At 50.4% G+C, this 21,814-nt stretch overlaps 1 protein-coding gene across 4 annotated transcripts in view; it reads left to right on the forward strand.

Moving 5' to 3' along the window:
• C6PH5orf34 (chromosome 6p C5orf34 homolog) overlaps positions 1 to 21,814 on the forward strand; it is a 676,382-nt gene that overhangs the window by 409,951 nt on the left and 244,617 nt on the right. For all 4 annotated transcript variants that reach the window (XM_069627234.1, XM_069627233.1, XM_069627235.1 and 1 more), the window contains exons 7-8: positions 8,350 to 8,441; positions 12,274 to 12,343. In XM_069627234.1, the coding sequence (XP_069483335.1) occupies positions 8,350 to 8,441; positions 12,274 to 12,343 (162 nt within the window). The remainder of the gene's footprint in view (positions 1 to 8,349; positions 8,442 to 12,273; positions 12,344 to 21,814) is intronic.

Here is a 21,814-nt window from a genome sequence, read left to right on the forward strand (position 1 = left end):
GCCCTGTTCTCCAGATTGCCCACCCTCTGCACCAGGGCATGCAGTTCCGACTTGTGTGAAGCACAGTCCGCCGTGTTCGGGCTCACCTCCTTCTCGAGGTTCTCAGTACGCTCCGCCAGTGACCTGACGTCCTGCTGGAGTAGATTCACTTCTTACTGCACCTCTCCAACTTTTAGGTCCAACGTTGTTTTTAGTTCAGTCACAGCTAGTTCAAGCTTGCCCTCCCAAGCCACCTTCAGGTCCGCAATTGCAGCTAAGACTTCCTGGTTCGTGCCCGTTACAGCCATGTTGCCCGCGGGAAGCTTGTCTTTGCTCCTGGCGCTTTCCGGAACAGGCGGCGTCCTGGCGTATTCGTCCAGAATGGGCTGCTTCCCCTTCAGTCTTGGGGGTTTGTTAGACATGATGCTGCAGCCGTAGGTCTTGATTCAGTTCCACCACTTATGATCCACAGTTCCAGCAGGGGCCACCCACTGTAGTCTTTCACGCTCTAAGGGGCCGCTTCGGGAGTGTTCCGGTCCTAGCTCTTGTTTGCCGCAATGGGTTGTGTTCTCCCACGTAGGCGTATAAATCTCAGCTCCAACCTCACCTCAGGGTGGCGGGGGGGCACGCTCTCAGTCCCTCTATCACCAGCACCACCCTGGCATGGGGGCATCAGTAACTTAAAGACTCATCTGGCCTCCCCCTCGGTCTGTCCTGGGTGGCCTGCGGTGGCCTGCAAGTCCCCTTTCTACCTTCTTCTCTGCAGTTTGAGCAGCGCCAGGATACTCAGTGTCAGGTTGCCTGAGGTGGCCCTGCGCTCAACCACAAGCGCTTCTGCCCATTGGGGTCGCTGTGTTGTCTGCAGGTTAATACCGATTCCGATTCATATTATTATAATTATTATTACGGGGCTCTCTGAGCAATGCGCTCGAGTGGGTTGTGTCCTCCCACGTTCCAGTTGGCTCATCCACCACACAGCCATGCACCGGCCCGTTGCCCTCTGTTGTGTGCCACCAAGGTGCTCTTTCATGTGCGCACCATGGGCGCTCCCAACTATGTGTTCTGGCTGACTGGCAACCTTCCCCTCAGCCAAACAGCTGGGTAACTGCACACTCAGGCGCTATTCATAGGAATCACCATCCATTTCGTGTTCATTTAGCCACATCCCCCAATCCTTCCATTGTTGATCATCAGTCCATCCGTCCAGCATTTCCTCCTCTTCGCCACTCTGTCTGGGCATATTATGGGACCCGGTGTGTTCACTCCCCAGCGGTTTCTTTCCCCCGAGCTCCGTCCGGAACTCGGGAGCCACGTTTCCAGTTCCCGTGCGCTCTGCAGCCTTTCGCTTCTCCCCGCTCCTCCACTCAGGGCTTCGGAGGGCCAGTTCCAAGCGCCCGCGCTCGTGTGTTTGTTACCACGAGATATGCGGCGTCCCGGCAGGTGCTTCCCTAGTCTGCCGCCCGCCTACAAGCTCTGCGCGCACTTCTCCACCACTCGCTTGGGGGCCCGGGCACTCCCATCAGCCGCGGTCCACCGCCAGTTTCCTTAGTCGCTGCTGTGCTGTCTCTGACACACTGTGTCCACCGCGGCACCGCGGCGAAGAGCCCTCATACACCTCCATCTCCCGTTAGCATCCCGGTGTCAGCCAGCTGCCCGTGCTTTCTCCAGCTGCGCCTTGTCCTCGTCAATTTCGCAAGACCCTTTGTTCTATGCCGCCGGCCATTTTGGCTTTATCCCTTCCGCTGGATACTTTCACTTCGTCTGCTCGTAACTTTGTATCATCAGCTTCTCCAGCTCTCAGATTATTTCTATGCGTGCACCTGCATTTCATGCCTCAGACATGCCGTTCCTAGGTGCCAACGATCCATTTTATCACTGTTTTATCCAAGGATCATTTCGGATCGGCAGGAGCTCCACAGGAGACACGTCCCTTTACATGGCCTCGTAGCCACGCCCCCCCCACTTAGAAAATTAATTATCTTCCTTATGGCATTGATGGCTTGAGTGAAATGTGCTTGAGGTTTCCCAGCTTAATGTGCGTGATGAACGTGGAATTGTTCTTCAGGTACAGGCAAGCTCTTGAAAACATGTCTAGTGAGTGTATCGTTATTCCCAATTCATGCCTCCGCGACAGCCATGGCATCCTGGTTTTCAGCAGTCTAGTGAGGAGGCCTTTGGTTTGGCTACCAAAAAACCAAGATGCCTGGTGCTGGATCCTTCATCCCGCTCTTTAGAATCTTACACAGTGGACTAGTCTAGGGATGCAGCCTCTGGTATTCCTTGAAGGTAGGTTATGTAGTCTAGGTGGGGTAGATCACTGGCAGGTACCCCGAGTTACAAGTCAAGCCAAGTCACATATGGCAAATTGGTCCACCTCTTATACTTAAAGCATGTTGCAACCACTGTCGCCTGTCCAGCCTGCTTGTGGTGATGAGCAAGGGTGACTGATATGGTCCCCGTAGTGTTCACACAGGAGATTTTCATCCATTCCACCTACAAATTCCTGTCACGTCTGAGATGGTTGATCTTTGTCTATAACATCTGCACAGCGTCCAAGGAGTTGATTGGCAGGTCCTTGAAGGAGAGTGGTGGGAGCTAAATATACCAGTCGGGCCCAAACGTTGCAAGGACCGACCCACCTCTTTCCGGCACAGCGTTGGGTCTGCTCACCTCCTCTCATCTCACATTATCACCCTCTACTTGTGCATCAAGTCCTGGTATATTCCCGTACAGCCCTGCAGATTTTAGCTGTGCCCATCAGGGAGACTGACTCGCTGAGGCAGGATAAACGTTGAATTAAAGGATCGTATGCCAGCCACTTAGTGAGTGGGTTCTGTCACTCATATCGTCCAAACGTGAATAGATCAATATTTGAGTCAGGTGCTCGAATGGACTTGGCCTGTGTGCGATACTTCTTTGCTCTGGTGATGGGGGAATGAAGGGGTGGATTGCTCAGTACTCTGCTGCATAAGTGCTTGGCCATCATGGATACTAACACGTGGGACTACAGAGCGACCAGGACGTTTTTTTTGTACTACCTTATTTATGTGGCAGATAGTCAGCTTTTTCAATGTAAACCCCAAGGTTACTAATTGGTGGGGGTGAAAGAGTGAGGCGTTAAAGGAAAGATAGATGGAGGCTGAATGAGAAGAGTTTGTGAAGAATTATAGGGGCCTAAAAATAAGATTTTATTTTTGGTTTGATTAAGGTGTCGGGGGGAAATTCTGCCGGGGTCGGCCGGGCCGCCCGCAGACCTCCGGGCAGGGAGGCCCCAACTCCTCCCGTATATCCCAGATGAGATAGAGTATGAGACACACACAAGGAGCAAGGTGACTCTGCTGTTTATTTATACAAAACGGCAGGGATGGGTCAAGGAGCGTACGCGTTCGTCCTGACACACACACAATCGTGGGGCTCGCAGGCCCTTTTTACTGCATTATGACGCGCTACTTGCGTCACTTCAGAAAGTTAACAAAAAACCTATCGCCACTCTTAATTGGTTGCTCGAGTGGTAGGGTTAGTATAGTACACATATAGAGAATGATATTAGTGGACAAGGTGTAGTCAGGTGGTATATCTGGGTTGTCCCTTCAATTAGATACATAAGAATTGTTACATGAAGACTCCTGAGGATTGGCTAGTATTACTGACGTCTGAGATAAGAGCCCCATGTTCTGATTGGTGCATCCGTGAGCTCCCCAGCCTGGGACCACCGTTGTTCCCAGCTCTCGGTGTACCTGTGTTTGCAACAATGTTTCAATATGGGTACGTGCAGACAATGTGAGGATTTATTCATAGGTGGAAGGCTGACCGCTCCCACTGTAGCAGATGTCCATTTAGCCTTTCAAGTGTATCGGCCTGTGTCTCGTAGTGAGGGACCCAGACGCCTTTTCTCTCCTGGGTTTTGGCATCTCGTCAGGTTCGGCTTGGTCACATGGGGAGGGACCGTGAAAGAGGCAGAATTCTGCACAATTAATATTGTTTTTTCTACTGCGCGTCTGGTTTAATTTGTCGGCGTGCCTTTATCGTTGAGGCGCGGAGTGCGAGGTTGCAACATCGTGCCTTTGATGATTTGTTCTTGGATGTGGGTTTGCAACATTGCGACCTTGGCTGGTTGCTCCACCGGGTTCTTTCTGCAGGATCAGCAACCTGACTCTTGCTTTGTTAATGTCCACGGGAGCTCTTGTTTGAGGCCTACTCGGGCCTGGTGCTTAAGTAGTCTGTTTGGTGCATAGGTGCTTTAGATTATGGTAGCATATATTTCCATGACCAGTATCGTGTTTCCATTATACCTCTCATGGTGGTAACGGGTTTCAAGAGAAGCGTGAGCAAGCGTTATAGATGAGTTCATGATGCGTCTTGCGTTTCTGCATTCTGAAAGCCTATGTAAAAATAATAAAGATGCACGTCCGTGAATATGCCTGTCGCCTACGTCAGAGCACTGAGTATGTTCTTCGTGTAGATTGGTGTGGAAATGTTAAGTGTGTATACTTGTACAGATGTGCTTCCCGTTGTCTAGGTCGTCATGGCATCTCTAACGACGTGTGGTTTTTAGTCTAGCTGATCCGAGCCGCAGGTGTCGGCATGGCTAGTGCGGGCTGCTGGGCAGGCAGGTGGACACATCCGTATGTTCCTGTACCAGGGTACCTGGTCGTCTGGTAAATGGACAAACTCTTCTCGCGGCGGGTGTCTGGGCCGTGACCCTCTAGGCCAAGCGCGAGAGGTGAAGGACGGGAGCCTGGTCTTCCATGCTCCCACTTCAAAGGTGAAGCCATTTGTCACCCATGAAGCTTTGAAATGGCATAAGGGCAGGACCCAACAGATAAAGCTTGGAAGGGAAATTTAGATATGTTTATATAGAGCTGAATCGCATCACTGTAGGAGTGGTAGTGCATGTCAAAATTGTTCAGGAGAACAGACTGGGTGGATGTAAATGTTGAAATGAGGCAGGAAAAGAGGAAACCCCTATGGGACAGCCAAATTGATGGGAGAGAGTTCAGAGATGTGAGACTTCCAGCAAACCTGCTTGGTTTGATCGGATAAAAATTATCTGAATCACAAAGGTGTACAGGGGCGAGGTGAAGGCAGTCCAAATGCACCACATGGTCCACCGTATCGAAGGCTGCAAAGATCTTGGAAATAGCGTACTGTAGTTTTCCTTTCATTTCTGGCCTTCAGCACTTCTTCCCACTGAGCTAGGGGACTACCTCATTCCTGTGGCCAGATGTAAAGTTATAAAATGCAGTATGGTCATGAAGGAAAGCTTTAACTTGACTGACAGCAGAGTAGTCGAGCAGTTTCAACGCCTGGGACGAATGTCAATAGACCTGTAGTTGAATGGCTGCTGTGGGTCTAGACCTGTCCTTGAAAGTACCAAATTACAGCATGTTTCCTACAGGAGAGAGGACTCGGTCAGTGAAGGACATACAAGGATGTTGCCTATATAAGAGCCAAATTGATTAGGCAATATTCTATAAAAGCTGGAATCAGATCAGCTAAGCATACAATTGGTTTTTAATGTGGAGAGAAAATGTGTAATTGGTAATGGGTCAGTTGGCGGGAGTGGTGCTCCTCTACTTTAAAAAAAAATATTTGCTGTTCCTGTATCTTTATTTTAAAAAGAAACCATTCTGAAATTGTTTTAAAATAAGTGTTAGAAGAAGTTGAAACTTGCACTGCACCAAACATTCCCTTAAATAGCAGGTGCATTTGTTTGGGGCGGGGGGCGGGGCGGTTGGATTGCACGTCGGAGTGGATGTGGCAATGAGTTTTGTGGTGAGTGGTGGCAGGCCATCTTGAACAATATTTCCACTACTTGTTTTCGTACACTTCGACCACTGAAATAGGTAAATCAGTACGTGTCGGAGGGGCAGCGGTGCTGGGGCCACGGTTGTGAAGCAAAAACAATGCACCCAACTACTTCGCATCTTGGAGACAGTGACATCATCAATCTGTGCATCCACTTCGGAGAAACGAGTACTAGGCAGACTCAAGCCGGAAACAACAGTGAATTTTGAGACATTTGTAACGCGCGCGTGCACACAAAAAACTTAATCGTATCCTGCCGCAGATGGTAATATTTCATGGAGCGAGAAAATAATCATCAAAAGAACAGATGACACAGAACTTGAAACAAAGCTGAACAATCATCAGACTTACTTAAAAAGGTAAGTCTTTAAGCCTGCTCTAAATTGCAGCAGGGAAGTTACATGTCTCAGGCTCAACGGAAGACTATTCGATAGTCGGGTCCAGCCACTGAAAAGCAGCGATCACCTTTTGATCTGTAGTTTGTCCTCGGAATAACAAGACAAAATTGATCTTTAGATCTGAGGGCTCGGGTTGGTCGGTATCGATTCAATTTGTTAATCAAGTAGGCCGGTGCCAGCCCATTCAGGCATTTGTAGACCAAACACCCTGTTTTAAATTTAATCAGATCGTCCGCCGCCAACCAATGCAGTGATCGGCGAACACCAGAAGTAGTATGGGTGTTTTTGGCTACACCAAAGCCTAATCTTACACCTGCATTTTGAGCCTTTTGGAGGCGATAGATCTGATTGCCTGGAGCTTCAGCCAAAAGTCCATTGCAGTAGTCTAGATTGGAATTGACTAAGGCCCTAACCACCACAACATGACCAGAAGTAGGTACATAGGGTAGAGCATGCCAGGTCACTCTGCCAAATACAGCTGAGATGATTTACTTTAGAAGAATACTTATGGCAGGTATCCAGAAACTGGGGTGGAGGAGGACGTTTATTTCCTACAAGGAGATGCTTAGGACCAAACAGGATCACCTCCATTTATTTTGGGTTGAGCTGTAGCCAATTGTTTCTATCCAGGTACCAATTTCTTCCAAACACTTGCTAACCAGGGCATGGGCTTCCTCCACATCATCAAGCCTGGTATAAAGCTGGGTGTCGTCAGCATACAAATGAAATCTGAGAGGATATTTCTCAAAGATATTTATAAGGGCATGGAGAAGATGTTAAAAAGAAGTGGAGAGCGTGCCGATCCCTGTGGTACACCACAGCACTGGAGAAGAATATTTGAAAGAAAGCCGCCAACCTGGACATGTTATTGCTGACCGGTAAGAAACGATTTGAACCACTGTAACGCACAAAGGTCCACCTTCACAAGATTTTGCATACGGTCCAGCAAAATGCCATGGTCCACTGTGTCAAACGCGGCAGACCGGTCGAGCATAACAAGCAGGGAGAGTTTACCTGCATCCCCAGCCTACAACATCTCATCCCACAACGCCATCAATGCCATCTCTGTCCCATGTAAGGGACGAAAGCCGGATTGTAGAGGGTGAAGGAGGCCATGGTCCTCGACATGGTCCTGCAGTTGTTTAGTGACCACTTTTTCCAAGATTTTGCCCGGCCAGGGGAGCCCAGCAATTGGCTGATAATTATAGAAGTCCTCTGGGTCCAAACAGACTTTTCTTCAATAGGGGTGAAACAACCGAAAGTTTCACAGCATCAGGAACGAACCCTTGGGTAAGTGACAAATTGACAAGCTTAGTCATAAAAGGAGTGAGTTGCAGTGAAAGTCGTTCAGCGACTAGGGCAGGAATTGGGAAAAAGAAATCATTGGTGGGTTTCAGCTCAGACAAAAAAGCAGTAATATCTTCCTCTGAGACTTGCTTAAAGCTAAACTGAGCTGTATCGATCGGTGTCATATCTGAATCGTTAGGTTTTTCATTAGCTAGGATAAAGGCCTCTAGTTGGGGGGCTAAGTCAGAATTTCTATTCAGCCTAATGTTGTCTTGAATATTCACGATTTTATCGCTAAAAAAATATTTAGGCCATTAGCATGCAACACAGAAGATAAGGTATGTGTTGCATTATGTTTTTCTTTTGTCTATGTGCAGTAAATAACATTTTAAGGAATGCTCTTTACTTTGGAGTTACTGCATACAAAAGAGATACATTTGTGAAACTAGAAAATGTGTAGCACTTTTGTTAAGTGATTTCGACAGTATACAGTAGCATGATTCTATCTAAAGTATGGCCGACAGTCTGCTTTCAAAGTGTCCTATTATAATAGATTTTGCCTCATACATGCTGATTGAAGTCAGAGAGCCCTCCCTCCCAAGGGCCTATTTGCACACAACCATTAACCCATGGAATATGGGTTGATAGCTTGTTCATGTGTACATACAACCTTCTACAAATGTATTTTCCTTCAGGCTGTTAACATGAAGGAAGTCCTAGTTTACGAATATAACTGTATATATCAACTACATTTTATGCTTACCCCACCATAAGCGATCTTAATCAATTCTGATTTATCCCACTTTATACGTGCATCCATTCAGCTATTGCTTGATTTATGAGTTATTAATAATTGCACTTTTTCTTTTTTATATAGAAAGAAGAAATTATGTATGCAGTAACCAACCTTCCTCCTGATACTCCGGAAAGTCAGTATTCTGTGTGGACCATAATTTCAAAGGCAGCAAGGTTAGAAGCTGCTTGAAATGTAATTGACATAAAGTTATTTGGCCATTTGTTGTTAAGTAATGCTTAAAATTGCCACCTTCCAAATCCTGAAAGATAATAAACTGAGTCTTCGTTGTTGTAAAGCAATTTTTCATTTACACCTGTTTGTCAGATGACAAACATGGAATCAGATCTGTGATCTCATAGTGCTACGATTGACAACAGAGCTACTAGACCACATCATAGAGAGTGATGACAAAGATTTCATAATACCAAAGCGTTGATGCAAGAGGATTGTTCACTTTTCTAGGTGTTTCAATAATGAGGTGATCCTACAGGAAATACGTGTGGGGAAGTAAGTTTGTTGTGTACGGATCATAAGCCGTTGGTAAGTGTTGTCGGTGCGAGGAATGTGTAGGCCATCCCCCAGAACAGCTAGGTTAAGTTTGAAATTGCAAAACTATCACTTAGAATTGAAATATGTGCCTGGGAAGAAGAATCAGGTTGCCGATTTTCTTTCAAGATTGCCTCTCAATGTGGAGGAGGCAGAGTAGGTTGATGATGTGGGAGTTGTTGCTGTGGTTTTGGAAGTTATTTCTAGGGAAAAGTGGATTCAGGAGAAACAAGAGGATGAAGTCTTGTGCAAACTTATGGAGTATACTAGAAAAGGTTGGCCATATAAGAGGCTAGTAGATGAAGATTGTCTTCCGTTTTGGAAAGTTAAGGATGAGTGCTCTATGGAGGATGAGTTATTACTGAGGGGAGACACGTTGATACCGCCCCAGAGTTTTAGGGAATGGTTAATGGAGAGAGCTCATCACGGTCATCCGGGTTCCACTGGTACCAAACGCAATTTGGTAGAGAGGTTCTTGTGGTGTTGTTGGCCTTGCCAGAATTCTGACAAAAGTTGCAAAGTGTTGAAAATGGTGCCCATTACTATGCATAATCCAGAACAGCCAAGGGAGCAGATTAAAATTGACATATTGGGTCTTTATGATAATTTGGCGAGTGGAAGGACATTTTTTATAGCTATGGTAGATTATTGCTCTAGGTCGATGGAGATTAAAATGGTAAATAAAGTTGACACCCATGAGGTTAATAGATTCATGCAACATGTGTTCAGAAGGGAGGGATATCCCAAGGTGATTATTAGCGACAATGGTGTGCAGTTCAGAAGCAAAGAGATGATGGAATTTGCCAGATAGGTAGGTGTCGAGTGGAGATTTTCTGGCAATTATCACCCCAAACCAATGGGTTAGTGGAGAGATGCAACAGGGTGATTGTGGAAACAGTGGAGCAAGCCTTGAGCAATAATACGTCGGTTGAGAAGGCTGTAGAGGAGAAGTTATGGAGTTGCAGGACTTCGGTTAGGGTTGATACAGGTAAATCGCTGTTTGAGTTGATGAGAGGCAGGGAACCCAATACTGTGTTCATTCCGGTATGGGTGAATCGTAGGAGACCAAAAATTGGTAGCGGTGGAGGTTTGGATTATAAGAGGACTGAGTGTTCATTTAGAGCGGAAGTGGCGCCCGTGATCTTGTCAGAATAAGAAAGGGGAGAATGGTGGGAAAAGAGGAGTCTATGTACACCAAGCCTGTCAAGGAGGTGTTCAAAAATGCCATTAGGGTTCAAGATGGTTCCATATGGAATCTAGATCCGAGTGAGTAGATGGAGATGGCAAGGAGCGACCGTGGCTGTTGAGGAAGGGGAAGGAGTAAAGCGGAATGGCATTGAGTTGTTTGAGGAAGAGTGTGGAATGGAAGGAAGTTGGAGGAGAGGAGAGCATGGCAGTTATTCCAGAAGAGTGGGGGAGAATAATGTGGACAAGACGATGGGTATCTCGAGGAGTAAGGTCAGGAAACCCCAAGCGTGGTCAAAAGACTACATCATGAACTGACTACATCATGAACTGAACATTTTAGATTTTTTGTTTTTGTTTTTGGTTGTCAGTTTATTGTAAATGTTCACATTCTTAGTCATTAAGGTTTTTTCTTTCAAGTTTCTTTGTGTTGTTAGGTTGGAAAAGGGAGGTGTGTTATGTTCTTGTTTATACCAGCGCTTCCTGCGGTATGCGTGGTGGGTATGGAGTTTGGAGTGTTGTGATTAGAATGTGGAATGAAAGGCTCAACTGATTGAGGTGAAGACGGTCGAGAGAGAGAGTGGATGCGGAGGGAGCGCTGGGTCGTTGATGTGAATAAAGACTGCAAAGTGCTACAAAGGTCATTTGACAGAGCGGGATACCCAGGTCAGTGTTTTTGCATCATTACTTGTAATTGAATGGACAGCATTTTCTGCTTGATATCTGAGGGATTCTATATTCAGTTTAAGATAGTTTGATGTTTTATAAAACACTGCATGGACTCGGCCCTGGGCAGTTTTTCAACCAAATGGTTCCCTGGACTGCCATGGAGTATGTGTTGAAATCCTGTAGATCAGCCAACATTTGGGTGAAAAGATGTGAGATCCATTCTTGTGCAAATGTCTGCATGCGACCTTTCCCCACAACCAGGGAAACCTCAAACACTGCCACCATTCAGTATCTGCACTCAGTCTGCTAGCAGTGCGTTAGCCATAAGTCCTGAAGAAGCCCTCCAAAGCCACCAGTGCTTGCTTGTTGTCTCCTGTATTTTGCAGTGTTTGTGTATGGTTACCATCTTTGGGGTGTAATTTTGAGACATGTCATGGCCTTAGCTGTTCCAGTGACTTGGAGAATGTTTCAAGAGTCAGTAAAGTGAGTAGTAAAATGTACGGGCAGCTGTTACTGCAGGTAGGGGTACAGACAGCTGCGTCTCTTTTTCCTCTAACAGATGGACTGCTTTAGCAGACTGCAGTCTCAGTCCCGGATAGCATAGGATGCCTCGTACACTCAAGGGTGCCTAGCTAAAAATAGGGCAGATTGCTAATGCCCCTTGTAGTATTAGAAGTGGAGGATCACAAACTGCTTTTAGCAACCACTTCATTCTATCTTTCGTTGGCTGTGTTTTCACTACCAGTGTTTTACACGTCTGCATTTTAAACGTGTAGTCTTTGACTCTAATGTTTTTCGTTGACTTTTTGCTTTTAAGAGACAAGTGTGTTGTGCATTTGAGGTAGGAATTTGGGGGGTGGTGGGTGGCAGGGTAAGGTGGCAGAGGTGGGTTCAGATGGTGGTTTGCAGGGGGAACCTTCTCCACATCATTTAAAAAAAAAATTAAAAGAAATAGAGAAATAGACTACGCCCGAGGCAAAAACTGCACGTTGAAAGTGCATGCAGACGTGTAAAACACTGGCAGTGGATCCCTCTCTCTCAGTAGCAACAGCTGTATTGGCCCTCTCCCAGATCACCAGAGCGGGCCACCGCTGATGTCGGGATCACCAGACATGGACCATAGAGCTACGTCCACGCAGCTCAGGCACGGCAGGGTTACCCCAGCTGACTCTGAATCACCGGATTGGGACACGTGGCTGGGGGCACCCAGCTCACCGCAGCCCCTGCTCTGGGGGTACCCAGGCTGGGGTTGCACCAGTTGCCGAGATCACACCGTAGATTCATACAGTGGGGACAGTGTTGCCCAGCAGTGGCACCGTCTGAATACAGGGTCAGTCCAGGAGGCCTTCTGCACACAGTGTAGCACCAGCATGGTGCTTCCAGTGATCACGCAGGAGTCAGTTCTTGTTCGACTGACAAGCTGGAAGCAGCTGGTTACCACCATGTAACCATTATACAGATCCTGGGAGCCGTGCAACACTAGCCACTGTCAATGTAGATATATGGACTGGATGACATCAGTGTACACAAATGCACCTTGCAATTTAATCTCTACACGGACATATATGCAAAAGTGGACATGTATTCTGTTCTTTTTTTCTTTAGAACTCTGGAGCACTGCTACAGAAGTGAACTCTCATTGACGCATGGATTTGAAATCTGCTGCTGGAAAACGGTATGTAATCAAAATCTTACTTTTATGCATTTCTCCCCAACTTCTGGCCAACTAGTAGTTGCAAGGCACACAAAACATAAAGGAAAGATCTGTATGGAAGAGTAGAATGCAATAAACACTCAGCAAGCATTGCTGTAGAAACTACTACTGACTTAAGGGTGTTTTGCCAGAATTCAACAAAATAGGGTGTTTTGATCTGAACCGTACCATGGCTGAACAGTATGTCTAGTTCTCCAGCATGGGGTCTGGCATGGATTCACATGCTCATGAATATTCCCTGTTGTCCTTGGTAAAGAAAAAATCAGTTTCTGATCTGTCTTTCTTAGTAATAACCAATCACTGGTCTCTGGGTCATACTGCCTCCAGCCAATGACTGCCCTCTCCCTAAGCCCCTCCCCTGGCAGCCATCCTCAGATTTGTACCGCACGTTCAAGTGTTGGGAGTCCTCGTGCTATGGCTTTCGAGCTTTTACTGTGTTTTGCGATTTTTCAAAGAGTTTCATCTCATTTTTTCGGTCAATCGAACCTCAAGCTCCACCGTTTCTACTTCCGATCAACGGGGACCCGTTTTGGAATTTTCTACGCCCCTTAAGGGCGAAGTTTTGTCGAGTTGCGCTTCTTGGAGGATTCCAGAATATCTGAGGCCTACCTAGTGACATGGCCCAGGACAAGGGAAGCTTGACGCCCGGATCCAAGCTGTTCAGGAACTGCCCTGGATGCGGATTACAGAATGTTTTCAAGGAAGATGAGCATTCGAGATGTCTCTACTGCCTTCACAAAGACAAAACGCACGTGGAGAAGGACTGTGCGTTTTGCAAGAACTTGTTGGAACGGACTATGAGGGATCGTCGAATCCGCCTAGCCAGCTGGCTGGAGAAAGGCCCAGCAGGTGAGAAGAAGAAGAAGTCCGAGCGGTCTTCTAAGTCCTGTTAGGGCGCCCTGGCGACAGGGCCCAACAGAAGGCAAAGCACTGCGAGTCCGCGGGCACCGGGAGCGCTGAAGGGTCGGACTCCTCGGCTGCCAGGCAGGGCGCACTTTCACCGACGCCATCAACCACGAGCCAACGCTCTGGCTCGGGGAAGAGAAAATCCGAGTTCTCGGGTAAGCTTCTGGAGAGGCCCCGGTCAATCTTGAAGGAATCAGCCGAGGGGGAGCGAGGTGGTGACCCTCCCCCCAGGTGAAGCCTCAAGTGCGCCCAAGGTGGTGAAGGCCGTGATTCACCCGGCTAAGGCCTCTATCGAGGGAGTCGTGGCGGCCCTGGCGAAGCCTGTGGAGGCTATCCCAGTGGAGGCGACCTCGGGGCCCAGAGTTTCCCTGCCACTTCGGAGGGAATCCTCTTTTCAGCCCAGCGATAAGACCCCCGTGAAGACCCCGGTGCAAAAAGGGGGGGGACGGTGGCCGTTACGTGGAGGGCCTCAATAAGAGGTTCGAGAAGGTCCGGTCCCACAGGAGGAATCCCGAGGAGGCAGACGAAGAGAGCGCCGACGGCGCCGACGAGGCTCCGGTGGAGTAAGAGCAACCATCTCGCTCGTCGCAACCAGTGCCCGAGGCTCAGGACAACTCGGTAGCCATTTTGAGGGCAATCCAAACATTATGCACGGAGATAAGGACGAGGTTGCCTCTACCCCCAACGGACGACCCAGCAGAACCGGGCCCGTCGGGAATCCCTCCAAACAAGCAGAGGAGAGTTCACCCATCCCCCCCGCCTTTCCAGCCCTTGCGGCCCTCTCAGCCTGCATCTCCTTCCCCTGATCCTAGGGATGACACGGGAACAGATACGGCCACGACGGGGACGGATGACGACGGGATGGGCCTTCCATCACCACCCCTTCGGGCCTCCCCGCCCGACGAAATTGGCTCCTTCCTCACCATGATTGCCAGGGCATCCAAGCTTTTCCAGCTCTGCCCCGAAGAACAGAAGGAAGGTTTTCTCTATCAACGGCGCAAGGCCAAAAGGAAGACGGACCTCGCGGTGCCGTTGCTTGACGATATCTGGGACGAGGGACTTGCTCTCCTGAAGAACCCGTCCACGACGGCCAAGAAGAAAGCGGTGGGGGCGACGGCTTCAACTTCAACATCCCCACCTGACAGCGAGGGAAAGAAACTGGACGCCATGGGATGACGAGTCATCTTGTCTGCGGCAACGACAATTAAGGCGGGCAACGCCCTAGCGATTGTGGCCCGCTACGACAGGGAGCTGTGGTACAAGATCGCTCCCCTGCTGGACTTCCTATCGGACGACAAGAGGGCGGAGGCTCTAGAGATTCTGCAGGAAGGTGGGGTGGCGTCGGACCATCCCATAACGGTGGCCACTGACCTCGCTGACACCGGGTTCCGCCAGTTGGGCAATGTTGTTTGCCTTCGACAGCGGGGATGGCTCAAGGCAACAGATTTCCGCCAGGACGTGCAAACCAGAGTTTTGGACATGCCCTTCGATGGGAACAACCTGTTTGGAAAGACAGTGGATGAGTCACTTCAGGCCATCAAGACCGACACAGAGACGGCTCGGGCCTTGGGAGTTTTGCAGCAACGACGGCTGCCCTTTCGGAACTCTGGAGGCAGACAGGGTGCCTCCAAAGGTTCCGGCGGCGGCTCCTCGAAGTACCGCCAGGCGGCCCGCTCCTCGTCACAGGAGGCCTACAGAGGACGTGGCAGGTCAGGAGGATCTCGTCGTCGCCAAGGCGGCAAGGCTGCTGCCAAGCAGGACTGAACTGGCCGTAGCTTCAGGCCCCCACCTGAGCAACCCGGTGGGAGGCTGGCTGGCGAAGTTCGTCAGCGCATGGGAGTCCATCTCCACCGACCATTGGGTGCTGGATGCCCTGGCCCATGGGCACACTCTCGAATTTCTAAAGAAGTGCCCCTGTATTCCTCCTGTGGCCAGGAAGGAAAATCACATCCCTCAACTGCTGTTAGAAGTAAGGGTGATGCTCAAGAAAGGTGCCATCGAGCTTGTCCCAAAGAGGCTCCGGGGCTCCGGAGTATACTCAAGACACTTCCTTGTCAGAAAGAAGACAGGCGGTTGGCGCCCCATCCTGGACCTGCGTCGGTTAAACAAGTACATCAAGGCCCAGAAGTTCAGGAGGGTCACCCTCCAGCACGTGCTGGGACAGCTGGAGGAAGGTGACTTCCAATCGTCGCTGGGCTTGGAGGATGCCTACTTCCACATCCCCATTCTAAAAGGACACCGAAGGTTTCTCAGATTCGTAGCCCAAGGACGGCACTACCAATTCAAGGCCCTGCCATTCGGATTGAAGTCGGCGCCCAGGGTATTTACCAAGTGCCTTGCACCAGTGCGGCGCGGCTGCACCTGATGGGATCCACGTTTACCCCTACCTGGACGATTGGCTCATCCGTGCAAGGACAAGAGAACTTGCCGTCGAACACACAGCGAAGACCGTCCAACTGCTCACGGATCTGGGATTCTCTATCAACTACTTGAAATCCCGCCTGGTTCCATCGCAGGTGGAACTGTTTCTGGGAGCCAAGCTCGATAAAGTGGCGCGATTGGCTTCTCCATTAGAGGAGAGGACGAAGGCCATCTTGGGCAAGGTGCAGCGCCTGCTGGCCATGGACGTGGCCAGGGTGAGATCCATCATGTCCCTGCTCGGAATGATGTCCTCATGCATCTACCTGGTGCGCCTGTGCAGGCAACGGATGGGTCCTCTACAAGAAATCCTCGATGCCCGTTGGATACAAGAGGCTGGCAGCTTCAAAGCCAGGATCCCACTCAACGAGGCCTTCCGCCAAGCGATTCAGTGGTGGGGCACCAGCGCGCATCTCGCGGCGGGCACGGACTTTCAGACCCCAGCACATCAGGAGACAGTGACGACGGACGCTTCCCTGGAGGGATGGGGAGTGCACACCGGAGATCTCCACGCCAGAGGCCATTGGCTCCCGGGGGAGAGGTCACTCCACATTAACATCCTGGAGCTCCGAGCCGTTTTCTGGGCCCTCAGGTCGTTCCTTCCATCCCTCAAGGGCAAGGTGGTGAGGGTCTTCACCGACAACACCACCACGATGTTCTACATCCGGAAGCAGGGAGGCACCAGATCCCCAGCCCTATCCAAGGAGGCCCAGGATCTGTGGCACTTGGCCGTCGCCCAGGGGATGTTTCTGGTGCCCTTCCATCTGGCAGGAATAAAGAACACCATTGCCGACTCACTCAGCCGGAAGCTGCGCTCGTGCCATGAGTGGGAGCTGCGTCAGGATCAGGTGGATCGACTCTTCCAACGATGAGGCAAACCCCAGATCGACTTGTTCGCGATGGCGACGAACTCCAAGTGCCAGAGGTTCGCCAGCAGGTTTCCCCAGCCGAGGAGCATGGACGATGCTTTCTCATTCCCCTGGGACAGCCTGTTCCTGTATGCGTCCCACCGTTGCCGCTGCAACTCATCAACCAACTCAAGAGGTCCCGGCCGATGCAGGATCATACTTGTCGCACCGGCGTGGCTGAGGCAGATCTGGTTCCCGGACCTTCTGGACTTGTCAGCGTCCCCTCCAGTCAAACTGTCGACAGATGCGGATCTTCTCTCCAGAGAAGGAGGCGCCATCGTCCATCACGACCCGGGGTCGCTGAACTTGCAGGCCTGGCTCCTGCAGCACTAGAGTTTGGAGGGTATGTGTAACGCTCACCTGGTATCCATGGGGACGTCACTCAGCCTGTTCTGACCTCTTACGACCTCGAACCCTTCCGTAGAGGCTATTCGACTGGAGACTGGGCCTGAAACACAGGATTGGTAGAGTTTAACTCCCTATTGTCTCTGTGTGCTTGAACCCCTTCTTCTCCGGGGTCCAACTCTTCCCTTTGATCCACAGCTCACCTTGTTTTCTTGGATAGTGTGCTCTCCGTCCTGCTTTCAGCGCAGGGGCGCGTTGATTGATGCGGGCTCGTTGCTGTCTAGTTACTTCACTGGCAAGAGTCCGACAGGTAAGTATAATGAGTCTTTTCAACAGTTCTCTAACTTCGTTCCTTTCCTTCCTTAGATGATGGCCGGCGTCCGGGGATGGCGGCATGCTGCTGAGATGAGTAGCACTGAAGGTGAGTGGGAGCGCGATGCACCCCTTTCGTATTTGCATTGAACTGAGTTATTTTTCTGTGTCTTTCAGGTGCCGCAACGTTTTCAGCGTGGATGCCGGTTATGAAGAACAAATGCGGTGGGTAAGCGCGGTATGCGGCGCCTCTAGATGTTTCCACGCTAACCTGGAGTGTCTTTTCCCTCTTGCAGATGGATGAGAAGTTCCGGAGACAGAGTTCCCCCAGAGCGGCTGGGATTCAGGTAAGCGTTTGAAGCTCGTACAGTATTTCAAAAATAAGTGAAGATTTGCAGAATGCTCACTAATGCCTTTTTTCTGTTCTTTTCCCTTTTCCTTAGGAAGCAGCGTGCCGGGATGGGAATGACACCGCCGAAGATGCCCGCAGAACAGAAGGAGCGATGAATGATGGGTAAAAGCGCCGCAAGGTAAGGCTGTTCCTAACGGTGTTCTTGTTCTTGCAGGAGCTGAGCGCAGAAGAAAGATGCAGGCCTACTGGACACCGATCCGAACACGGTGAGTGTCATGCTGCAGGTGCAGAAAACGCAAAGCATGTTTCTCAGCCTGGGTGTGGCTTAAATTGTCTCTGGGTATCCCAGGTGTCTCTGGGCTGAACCACACCCAAAAGACTAGACCGCACATGCAGTTCTGGGAACCGAAATATGTGGGGGCATCCATCTTGTCCCTATCAATGCACTAGTCCAATCCCCTATGTTATCCTACGGGAGTGAGTGAGTCTTATGCCACAAGCGCCAAGTCTGACTCCAAGTGGGTCTTTGGAGGGATGGAGAGGCCCTTGAGGGCCTTGTAGGTGATCGTGGCCTGGCTCCAGCCTGACATCTTGGAGGGCTGGGGACATGAGGGGCAGGAATCATGACAGTACGATATCCCGGCGGACTGCAAGGAGGTGCTTGCAAAGGCCAGGGTGTCCTCAACTCTGAAGTGCTACGGACACAAATGGAAGAGGTTCTCTGTCTGGTGCCGTGCACAGAAGATTAACCCTCTGTGAATTACAGCCCCTCAAGTGCTGCCGTACCTGCTGTCGCTGGCCAAGACGGGGCTGGCTCATGCCTCCATCAAAATACATCTAGCGGAAATCTCCCGCTACACCAGAACTACGGGACGATCATATCTGTGGTTCCATCGCCTGGTGAAGGAGTTTATGAAGGGACTGTTCCGTTCATTCCCGCCGGTGAAGGCTACGGCACCGGCGTGGGAGCTCAATGTGGTGCTGACCAGGCTGATGGGAGCACCTTTTGAGCCTCTGCATTCGGCACCATTGAAGTTCTTGTCGTGGAAAACAGCATTTCTTGTGGCCATCGCCTCCGCACGACGAGTGGGAGAGATCCAGGCCCTATCCTGCAAGCCTCCATACTTGACTTTTCACAAGACGAGGGTGGTGCTGAGGACGCACCCCTCCTACATGCCCAAGGTGCCGTCGGACTTCCATCTCAACGAGCCCTTGGTGTTATCAGTTTTCTTCCCGTCGCCGGCCGAGAGGACTCTGCACTTGCTGGATGTAGCTAGAGCGCTGAAGTTCTATGTGGACCGCACGAAGAGTTTCCGGAAGACATCACAACTGTTTGTGAACTTTGGACCTGTGACCCAAGGGAAGGCCCTCTCGAAGGCTTCCATTTCCAGATGGTTCTCCGGCTGCACTGTTACCGGTTGGCATACCGACCATTTGCACGGCCGTCGGAGAGCCCATTCGACCAGAGCGATCGCTGCTACCACAGCGTTCTTGTCTGGTGTACCCCAGCTGGACATTTGCAGGGCTGCTACGTGGAGGTCGACGCACACCTTCACAAGATTCTACTGCGTCGACCGGGATTCCAGGGAGGAGTCCAGGGTCGGCCAAGCAGTGCTGCGCAGCCTGTTCGCCTGAAGGTGGGCCTGGTGAGGTGGTAAGAGATGCTTAATGTTGAGTTTATGTAATGCTAATATCCTGAGCCCGCTAAACATCTTCATTCGGTGCCGTCTGGGTCGCACAATAGTGGTGGAGTTGTGCCCTGCTGGGAGAAAACCCAGATGAAATCCCCCAAGATTTGCCCTAGAAAACACCTATGCAAGCTCTGACGCATCAGGCGGGAAGAGGCGGTTGAAGAGCAGCACCACGGTGAAGCCAATCTAGACCCCGGGCTGTGTGCCTAGCTGGAGGCGGGGCTCCATGCGGACGCCAGAAGAACGCAGCAACACTGCCCTCCTGCATTACCCGGACACCGCCTCCACATAATCCGGTAACTCCGACCCTGCAACCCTGGGCAGCGGCAGTTCGAGCGGAGGCGCGTGACCGGCCTCCCAGCCATTGTGCGGCTGCCTTGCATGCTAAACACCCGATAAGGGCCGGGCTTGGCGGCCACCCTAGGATGACACTAACGTGAAGCCCCACTGACCCGACTCGTCAAGCCGGAGAGCGGAGCGCAGGGGACTACTGAACCGACGGCAGCATCGGGACGCCCCAGACGAAATATCCATATACAAGGTGAGCGGCAGAGGTAAATGCCCGTGGCTTGATGCCCATGGGCCCGTAACACACGTCGCCCCGAGGCACCTTTTCACTAGGACAGCTGCAGAATACAGGGAGACAACAGCTCCTTAATCGAGACGTGCTTGACCCGGGCCGGTACCCGACGGCCAAGAAACAAATAGCTGTGAACCACGTGTGCGACACCGGAGATCAACGGGTCCACTGTGCAAACTGAGTTGGGGTGAGCGTGCTAACACGACCTCCTTTGAAGGACGCATTTCCGAAGCCGCCGTCCAATGTGCAACCCAACAACTTCTTCAACACGGCGAGTAAACCCGTGCAGCAGTAAACATCTTATAAGCTAACTCACCTGGACGGTCTCACACCATAGTGCTGCACCACAGGATCTCCACACGACTGCGGGGTATGTGTTACAGAGGAGCTACGCACCGAGGTGGGGTGGATTGTTACCCCACTGAACCTGAACATTAAAGCAACAGGTAAAAGATCCCTTGCGCTACAAACTGCATTTAGAACAGCACATGAGACAAGACTCTTTGAAATATAACTATGTCAGACAAAGTCATAACTGTTGGTACGTGGGAGAGTACAGCCCATCAAAATGATATTGCAGTACCTGAAGTGATCACTGCAGTTGCGGTATACGTCCTGAAACGCAATAGTCCATTCTACATATCCTACATACAGCTGAGGAAAGTGCAGACCCGGCCTACACCTAGCACACTGCGATCCGATGCACCTGATTTGCATTGTGTTCCCCCAATTTAAAACATTGCTCCATCCACACACAGACCTAGGCCCAGGTAGAAAACTGTAGAACAGGAACACCCCGATCCACACCCACGGTGCAGGTTGGAACTCAGGGTGATCCATTAAACCGTCATACTTGGTGTCTCAGCCTGGAACCTTTACACACTGGCTATTGGCGGGTTGTCCGACACCTACGCCTGACGCACACCGGCGATGCCAAAAGGAGTGGTCTCAAAGAAAAAGAAAACAGGACCAACGGACTCCTACACAAGTAGTCAATCCGCAGACACAATGCCTACAACACCAACTGAACTGCCTACCGCAACATCGGAATCCGCTAGATATGAACAGCTCCTCACCACAGTACAGAGTGGGTTAATGTCGGTCAATGTAAAATTGGACGACATTGTGGCCACCATCAGCTCCTTGAAAGCCCGGGTCGAGAAGGAAAGCACGCAAGTGACGGAGGCAGAAGCTAGGATCAGCAATAACGAGGACTCCATCGGGCAGAATACACGCAACATCACCCTGCAGAAAGGCGAGATGAGCAAGATGCGTGGAAAATGCAAAGACCTAGAATCCAGATGCCGTCGCAATAATATCCGTATTGTAGGAGTGTCAGTCTTTCTGCAAAGGGCCCCTGGAGACACATGTGGCGTCATTGTTGAAGTCCCTATTTGGAGACAATGCTTTTTCCAAACACTTCTTGGTTGAACGAGCCCACTGCACGCTAGCCCCAGTGCCCAAACCCGGTGCCCCTCCTCGCACCATGCTTGCCAAGCTATTGAATTACAGGGACAGGGACACAACTCTCCGACTGGCAAGGGAAATGGACCACCTCAGATACGAAGGGAACGTCCACATCTATCCTGATTTTGCAGCCGAATACAAGCCCAAAGAAGATCGTACGATCAGGTCAAGAAGCAACTTCAGGTCTCATACGCTTTAATTTTTCCATCGAAACTGCGTATTCAACACGGAGGACATGCTCACTTCTTCGAAAACCCTGCAGCAGCCATGGATTACATTGAAGCTACAATCCCACTGCCCCCGCAGAGACAAAGACTTGATCATAACAGACCCCTGCAACCCACAGAAGATAGACGAGACTCAGCCGACTAGACACGTTGGTCAAAATATCCTTTTCAGTATTCGCATGGCATAAGTTTGGCGCTTAGACGGCGCCGATAAACACTGGTATTG

The sequence above is a fragment of the Ambystoma mexicanum genome, chromosome 6p (assembly GCF_040938575.1).
Source record: "Ambystoma mexicanum isolate Mex_15411 chromosome 6p, UKY_AmexF1_1, whole genome shotgun sequence".
In the NCBI taxonomy this organism is placed as follows: Eukaryota; Metazoa; Chordata; class Amphibia; order Caudata; family Ambystomatidae; genus Ambystoma; species Ambystoma mexicanum.